Source organism: Nylanderia fulva, unplaced genomic scaffold (genome assembly GCF_048542155.1).
Source record: "Nylanderia fulva isolate GAGA-0341 unplaced genomic scaffold, ASM4854215v1 Scaffold11, whole genome shotgun sequence".
NCBI lineage: Eukaryota > Metazoa > Arthropoda > Insecta > Hymenoptera > Formicidae > Nylanderia > Nylanderia fulva.
This window is the reverse complement of record NW_028189302.1, coordinates 5,542,738-5,551,764: the sequence shown is the minus strand read 5'-3', so window position 1 is coordinate 5,551,764 and position 9,027 is coordinate 5,542,738. Positions and strand designations below refer to the sequence as shown.

Here is a 9,027-nt window from a genome sequence, read left to right as displayed (position 1 = left end):
CTCTCATAATATCAATATTTGCAAGTTAACAACACGCCGCACCATACTGTGCCGAATCGTTCGAAAATGCTGGTGTATCCGCACGACCTTCACAAGCGATTGGAACGATCCTACGCGTCGATTATACTGTTTATAAGTGTGGTAATAGCTCTTTAATGACCAGAAGCGAAAATCCGAGAAGTCGAAGTGGGAAGATGTCTCGCGATCGGCTCTTATCACTGGACTCCTTTCCTATCAAGTAATGATAAAGGAATTTAAAATCAACGATATGTATGTTTAAAACTGTATTTTTATTTTTTTGCGTCGGCATTTGACAATCCGTCGGAAAAAAATAATTTTTTAAAATATAAAGTAATATTGTTACTAACTTACAACCTAAATAATAGAGAAATGTGCATAAATGTTTCGTATATAGATGTGTATTACATAATAGTTTCCTGCTTCTGTTACTACTTCTGGAACATTCTTGAATAGTACTTTCCAGAAACTAATCGGCTTAAAAAGCAGCTTTATACTCAGTATATATTCATATTAGCATTTATGTGATACTAATTTTAAACGATAACTTTATCGCAAAGAGTTGATAGATATTATCATTTGCAATAAAATATATATATGAAAATGCTGATTAAAAAATATGAATGCAGAAATACACATATGTGAAATAGACAGAAATTATATATACATATACAACTAATTTTAGCCAATTTTGCACTAAATTTCTGCATTCCTTTCATCATTTGATTGTTATGTTTTATAACTAAACAAGTTTATGATAAACTGCAGACGTAAATATAGAGATATCGATGTAAAAAAGATAAAATTTATTTTAAAAATATATTAATTAAATGGCATGTATATTTATTAATAACAAAAAATAATTATAAAATAAATTATTTAGTTTCGTATGTATTTATATAAAGATCTGTTACATATGTTAAATTATCGCGTTAGTAACAAGTTAAATTTTGAATAATTTAATAAGAAAGAAAGAGAATATTAAATTTCGTTAACAAAAAAATTATTTTCATTTAATTATGAATTATTTTGTCGTAAATTACAATAAAATTATAGGCGATTCTGCATCTGATACGAATTCAGTTTTTCTTATCGCATCTGTACTCACCAAGCGATAACTGCAAGAAACCTTAGCGTAGATCGGCGAATCTCTATAATATTCGCAAAAATTGCGATTTATACAGTACTAATTCACTGAAAAAAGATGTCTCTTTATTAATAATTAATTTGTTCTATTAATTATTCACTGCTCGGAAATATAAATAAGACTGCAAGACTTGAATTGCATCAGACTACAGATGCTACTGACTACTGTGGTCAGTGGTCTCGCCAATTGTTGCTGCTTTTATATACATGTAGTGAACTGATGAATCATCAATGAAAGAATCAGCATTTGTCTAGATGGCGTTCTTTATAATCTAAATTTAGACTCATAAAGACTCATAAAGACTCAGAATAACATATTGCTTCATAAATTCACCACTTTTTCATAAACCATATTTCTAGTTTATATAATTTTTTAAATATAGATTATATGTTAAACAATATAAAGCAGTCTTAAAACTTTGGATGGTTTATTTTTTTCAAACAATATCAAATCTTAAAATTCTTCAATTAAAAATAAATAAATAAATAGATTTTCAATTTTTATTTGATCTTAATTCTTATTGTTAGCAGGAATCATTAAATTTCTTTAGTATTGACAGCAAATCTTCATCTATTGACGATTAAGAAGATTTTTATTTATTTTTCGTATTCTACAATTTTATAATATGTACTTTTCAATATTTTCAAATTACTATACTATCATTCTCAATAAAATAAACATTTTATAAATGATGTTATAAATCGATGATTTTATAAATAATGTTAAAAATTATTCTTTTTTGTTTTCTTTTACTATTTATTTCACAGAGTAATTTCTTCTAATTTATCTTTTATTTATTTAATAATCTTTTTTCAAATACTATTGCTATTTCTGATAATTCAATCCTTATCTTTATCACCGGCAGATTATTCTAACTTTTATTATATATGTATAGAATAGAAAAAATAGATAGAAAAGATGTATTATTAGTTCCACAAAATTTTACTTTGTTAGAAGAATTTTTTCTAAAATAGTTATCAGTTTCCTACAAACAGTATCGCTGATAACAGCCCGACCTTCCATTACCTTTGCCAAGCATTTGCATAGCTCCTCGGCTCGTTCATCTAATTGTATCGATATCGGCATAACGTCGCACGAGTTTTCTGCTTTTTCCAGCCTCGGTATCTTCTCCTCTCTTTCAGATTCCTTGGATTTATTTATTGTCATTACTATCTTCTTTATTATTTATTAGAGTGTTTCATTTTTAATCTTTTCAAAATTATGTTTCAAGCTAATTGTAAAAAAACTATCGAATTAAAATTATTTATTGTTAAAAAAATATATCTTAATCAAAATATAATTTGTTTCAAAAAATCACTGAGAAAAAATGATCTTGTATATTATAAATTGTTAATTTGCGCTTGTGCACATAAGTACAAGTTTTAAAAAAAACTTGATTCTTAAAACAATTATCTTTTATCTTTTAACTTGTATCTTTAATTGTACTTACATTGTACTCGTAGCACGTGTGCTCCTTGCGGTTTTGCATTGCTCCAACCAAGTATCTAAGATAGTCCTGTATGTTTGAAAAACCTTCCAGGGAATAGCACGGTTTTGAGGATAAGTAAGCTTGCATAATGTTGCTGATGTTGGGTATTTTAGCTAGAGCCTTCGCTACTTTAGCGATCAGTTGCTCCGAACATCTTTGTCCCATATATTCGAAAGTCTCCAGGGCTTCCTGACGTACCCAAGGGTTTTCGTTTTCCAGTAGATGAGCGAATAATCCGATCAAGATGGACGCGACACTTTGGTCTTCACTACGATTGAGATTATCAACAGATCGTCGTAGAAAATGACAGATCTTAATTTTACCCCGGGAAGGCAGATAGGCGCATGAAGTCGCGATAGACTTCAAAATCTGAAATATCAAATAGAATATTTCACTATACTTTTGCAATCAAAATATTTTATACTTACTCTTAATAAATAAGCAAATAAAAATAAAATACAATTTATACCGAACAAAAATTATTCTGAAGACTTTCGAGACGTGTAGCGTCGAGAAGACTAACAAACAAATCAGTTAATATGTTTAATTGTTTGTCTTCGCATTTAATGATTACATTTTCCATGAAACTCCATATTTTAGTTAAAACTTCGATAATATCCTTGTTATCGCTATAATCGACTGCTACCATTGCGGATACGGATTGCATCTGGAAATAGATGAATATAGAGATTTTCAAGCTTGCAAGTTTCCTAAGCAATATCAATTTTGACATTAAAAAATCAAAATGTTATTTTAACCAGAAAATTCATTAATTTTTTTTCAATATAAAATTGCTAAATCTAATATATCTTACAAGATGTTTCCAATTGCGAGTAGAAGGATGTTCTTGCAGATCCAAAAAAGCCTTCGGCAAGTCCTCCGATTTTTGCCGTAATCGTTCCGACGAAAAACCTTTAGTTCTCGCTACTAATAAATACAAGATGGGTACGTAATTATTTGTATCCAGATTTTCGACGAGATTCTTGAGAAGAGCAGATTTCATATCTGCGGTCAATAGATCGAATAGACTGATAATCATATGATCTAGCATGATCATTTCTATGCTGTCACATCTTTCTGCTAAAGTGACGGAGATTTTGATGAGATGTTTGATATGATCGGCACACAGTTGCGAAGTTCCGAGCCTTAAACAAATAAGTTGAATTGTATTTATGAAAAAGCAATTGAATTGGACTTATTTATTTTTATTAATCACAACTATTTCAATTAACATTAAACAATTAATTAACAATTACAGTACATTAATAATAAGTTAATTAAATCTATAAATAAAGTTATAATTTTAATTAATGAATAATATAATTAATTAATTGATTGATTAATTGACTAATACTAATACTAATAATTAATTAATTAATTGACTAATATTTTGTTCATCAACTTTATTAATATTAATAAGAGAATCGCTATCACTCACCTGCCGATAAAGCACCAAACTTCCGAACTTAGCAGAGAGCTCCAAAAGTGACCACACAATAGATACTTTAGTAGAAGTGTTTCAATTATGTGAAAGTCTTCTGATCTAATCTTATTTACAAGATTATAAAAAGATATCAGAGTTGCCTCATAGACATTGATTAACTGTGGTGGTTCGTCCACCTCGTGAATGCCTAATCTTAACTCTCCGACACAGATTTCTTCTCCGACTACAACAAAAAATTAATAATATTAAAATAAATATTCAGATGTTTTTCTTTTATATTTTCTTAATATTTTTAGAACTTTTAAAATGCTTGAAATTGTGTTTTTGTCACTTACGATATTCTATATATGACAGTGCAATGTCTAAGATCGAATCCGAACCCAGAGACCATTTGCTATAATCCTCGTATGACAAGTTGTTTAATTTTTTCATAATAGCGATTGTCAATAAATAATAATTCACATGTTGATCATGCGAGACTATTTGCTTTCCATACTCGAAATACACCTAAAAATATATATATATATATATATATATATATAAACAATTGCAATTTATATAATTTTGCCAAACGTTAATTTTTATGACCGCCACTTTTTTTCTTAATATAATATATATACTAATAGGACAGAATATTTTATTTTACCACATACATATTTTGTGTTATTTTATGTACATACACTTTATTATTTTACGAAGTAATAGAATTGCTTATAATAAATAATTAATAATGGTAAAATAAATGCGATTTATCTTTTTTTCTTAATTAAATTTTAATTACGTACCTGTTTGAAATCATCGTGATTAAAGATAATATCTAAGAAAGACATGGTATTGATTGGGATTAATTTTTCATCCCCTACTGTTGAACTTAAGCATGAATATCTGTGCCGAAATATATAATAATTATTATATAATTTATTTAATAATGTCGTATTTTATTTTATAAATATTATAATATATTTAATAATTCTGTATAGTAAAATGTTATGCTATACACACATTTATATAAGCGAAAGTCTTTGTAATATAGTTAAAAATAACTTCTACTTTAAAAAATTAATAAGACAAAAGGTAATAATCACCTCTGCACGTGCATCATAAGTTCCACTAAATGTGACATCACTTCATGGGTGAAACATTCATTGTAAACAGCTATTAATTTCTGGAGAATTTGCAGTAAACGCATAGCGACCATTATATTTCGTTCCGCGTTCTTATCCTTCTGATCCTGTATCATAATATATCTAATTGCTATCGATATATAAAATTATTAATATAATAATTAATATACATATAATATTGCTAAAATATAATATATATAATAAATATATAATGTATAATATCATTATATTAAATAATTATAATTATTAATGCCATACACGACGAAATTAAGTTTAGATTTGCATGAAAATAAATTATGTTACATATTGTTTCATGCTAATATACCTTGATCGTGGACAAAATACAAGACACATCTTTCATCATTTGTACAAGATTCATCGCGACGCTGTTTGATTTGATTGATTTAATATTGTCATGATAAACGAACGCCAGCTTAGCAAATGCCTCGGATAATTCAACGAACGTCTTTGTGTCCATCCCGTTTGAGATAGAAGCAATTTTGCTGAACGCATCGATTACTGAAAAAATTGATAATGTAAAACGAAATAATACAAAAAGTTAATTAAATGCGTTAATAATTTTAATAAATAAGTTTCCTTTAATAAAAAAAAAATATAATAAAAAAAGAGAAAAAATTTCCATCATGTATTTTGGCTGTAAGAAAATCAACTCAAAATTGAATTTGCGATATCTCTATAAAATAATACGCATTTCTAAATAATTCTTCAAACTTTTTGAAACACTCGATCTCTTTCTCTCTCTCAGTTTTAATTTCACTGTATATCTTTGTAAATCACTGTATATCTTCTTTTGTTATCTAAGTTAAGTTGGAAAAATCCTTAGAAATGAATGCGCTTGCGATAAGGTTGAAAGTAGAGATGCTCAGATTAAAGAATCATTAGGATATAATAGATGGATCGCTCTCACCTTTCGACAACAGCTCCGTTTCCGATTGCACGTCCGTGTCGAAGACAATTACGCCGTCCAAAGTGGCAAAGAATAGTTTGAAGATCTCACCTCCTCTTCTGAATAAAGTCCTCAATTCTTGTATCGAACCGTTCAATAATATTCCGTATTTTGGGCTATAATAATTTTCCATCAGTACTCTTTACTTTATGTACTATTCGATATAGTTATGTCATATAAAATCGTAAAAATTTCGAATTATTTATTTCTTTATACGAGTAATTTTTTAATAATAACAGAAAAAATATAAAAGTATCGATCATATTAATGAAAACATATCTAGGAAAAATAGAGAGAATAATAATAACAAATAATGATAAAAAGATTATAAAATTATAATAAATATTATAAGAAAATTAATAATATATATCGACAAAAATATAAATAATAATATAAAAAAATTAATAATACAACATATACTTCATTAAAAGATATTTAAGATATCAACGACATTTAAGGACATTCTAATTTATATGAAGATCGAGATTAAGAGTATATTATTTATTATATTAAAAACAATTATATTAAGTACTGAAACACACCTGGCTTTGCAATGTTCAAAAATAATTTTTATCATTTCGGGCAAAATGTCGCATAACGATGTGACATAAGGAGCTCGAACTTTTTCAAGTGCGAAAACATGTTCTAAACATTTCCTACAGAAGGCGAGCACACAGTCACATATGTGCAGTTTATGTTTGACACCATCCAGATCATTGATTTTCACGTTATCGCTCATTATTGTGTCGTCTATGGATTTCACAGTCTTTGGTACCACAAAAATAGAAAATATCTCAATATTAAACATAAAGCGATAAATAGATCAAATTATGGAAAAAATTTATTTTACGTGCGATATATTGTAACTATAATTTTATATACACACCAATTAATTTAAAAAAAAATATATATATGTATGTATATAACAAAGTATTACAAAATTGTAATATGCATGACATAATAATTTTATAAAATCACCTGTGACAGGATATGTTGAGCCTTCGGTAAAACTTTTTTGAAAACTTGCTCCTCGAGCGATTCGACTACACATTTCGAGAAACATTGTTCCAATGTGTCTAGCAAGGATCTTAAATTCAGAGAGAGATCTTCGAGTGAGAAATTATTTTCCAGTAACGCGTAACGATCGGAGAAAACATTAAGGATTAATCATCTTGATGAGATATTATTTGCGAGAGAAGATTATGTAAGTACGTATAAAAAATATAATAATTAATTATACACATATTAAAAATAATACAAATAAATCGACTGATATTAAACTAATTAATTTTGTATCACGAAAAATAAGATAATAAAGATAAAAATTCTTGCAATGTAATTGTTTGTTAAAATGCAAATTATATCACATATTTTTTATAATAAATCTAAAGTTACTGGAGTGTACTGTTTTCAGTGAATCATCTTCAGTGAATCACATTAAAAGGATATTTGTAATCTGCACACTAGGCTATTTATATTGAAATCTTTTTCGAGCTGATAACTCGAAGCTTGGCTGAGAGTGATATGACTGGGTGATGACATCTTCCTGTGCAACCTATTTTAAAATATATAGATAAAAAATAAAGTATTAATACAAAAAAATATCTTTTATATTATATATTTTCGTATATATTTATATAATTTTCAACATTATACACATCATCAAATTCTTAAGTATAATATTATACTTTTATATGTATATTTCTTTTTGATGGGTAAGTTGATTACAAAATTTAAGTCATATTCCTCTGGCTCTCCAACTCGAGTTTTTTAATAGTAACTACCGGCACTGACAATTCTTTTATATTATCTTTTATATTATTTTTATTATAAAGTATTTATTTTTAAATAATATGTAAGTACTCTAGAAAAATTATTACCAATTTTTACATTAAATAATTCTCTATTTAATAAGCTCTATTATTCCAAGTATTTCTCCTACTATTTTCAAAAGTATTCTAAATAAAAGAAAGAATTACTATTTAATTAGTGTTGACTTAAACTATCACCATAAAGAAATTTAAATACAACTTATTGATCAATCAATAAGATAATAAAGATAAAATATACTAATATAGCTCGAACTATTTGCTAGCATATTTTCACAACAGTTCCAATGTAAAGATCGATCAAGGGGAGGTTTGTAATCAGACCTCTCCCCTCCCGATCGCGAATAATAGGTAGAAGCGGAGCAAATCGAAAATTTCTTGGCAATGCTCGAGGTTGCCGAAGTTTGCTGATAAGGACGTCAATTAAGGCAGCTCCAAGCTTTCTAATCGTCGATTTGCCAAAAGTTTCCGTCTGCAATTTCTGCGCTATCGCCGACGAGCGAGAATTGTAACCCACTTCTGGGAAAAGATTTCACCGATCAAATCAATGCAAAGTTGATCTTTTGGAATTCCCCTTCAATCATCTTTTAATCCTTTAATCATGAGTCATGAGTTGTTATACGTTCGTATCAGATTACCATTTTTTCGCGATAATGAAGATGAGAATCACCGCAAGTATTACAAATTGCGATGGATATTAAGTATTGATAGAATAAAAAAATCGAACAGATCAATTAGATTAGTAATAAAAAAAATAAGGAAAAAGATTATACACGGAGAGACATATTAATATTTTTATTGTGGTAAATACTAATCAGAAAAACTCTTATAAGAATCTTCCAATACCATATTGTCGCACGATTACCATGATTTTCAGGGTAAATTCTAAGAGAAAATTCTCCCTGTGTAGAAAATTAGCGCATAATTGCAAGAGGGAGGAGACATCCTGGACTTGGTTACTTCTGCTTTGTCAATGCAACAAGGTCGTATACAAGTGGGAAGAAATCTG

At 27.9% G+C, this 9,027-nt stretch overlaps 1 protein-coding gene across 3 annotated transcripts in view; it reads right to left on the bottom strand.

The window, feature by feature from the left end:
- Positions 1-1,878: 1,878 nt before the first annotated feature.
- LOC114936945 (FIGNL1-interacting regulator of recombination and mitosis) overlaps positions 1,879-9,027 on the bottom strand; it is a 30,541-nt gene continuing 23,392 nt past the window's right edge. For all 3 annotated transcript variants that reach the window (XM_029310304.2, XM_085487440.1, XM_085487436.1), the window contains exons 2-14: positions 7,639-7,744; positions 7,168-7,326; positions 6,732-6,955; positions 6,151-6,305; positions 5,548-5,741; positions 5,184-5,329; positions 4,884-4,983; positions 4,434-4,605; positions 4,093-4,321; positions 3,469-3,799; positions 3,124-3,321; positions 2,616-3,023; positions 1,879-2,311 (exon numbers count right to left, since the gene is read on the bottom strand). In XM_029310304.2, coding sequence (XP_029166137.2) covers positions 2,108-2,311; positions 2,616-3,023; positions 3,124-3,321; positions 3,469-3,799; positions 4,093-4,321; positions 4,434-4,605; positions 4,884-4,983; positions 5,184-5,329; positions 5,548-5,741; positions 6,151-6,305; positions 6,732-6,955; positions 7,168-7,326; positions 7,639-7,731 — 2,613 coding nt within the window. In that variant the 5' untranslated portion in view covers positions 7,732-7,744 and the 3' untranslated portion in view covers positions 1,879-2,107. The remainder of the gene's footprint in view (positions 2,312-2,615; positions 3,024-3,123; positions 3,322-3,468; positions 3,800-4,092; positions 4,322-4,433; positions 4,606-4,883; positions 4,984-5,183; positions 5,330-5,547; positions 5,742-6,150; positions 6,306-6,731; positions 6,956-7,167; positions 7,327-7,638; positions 7,745-9,027) is intronic.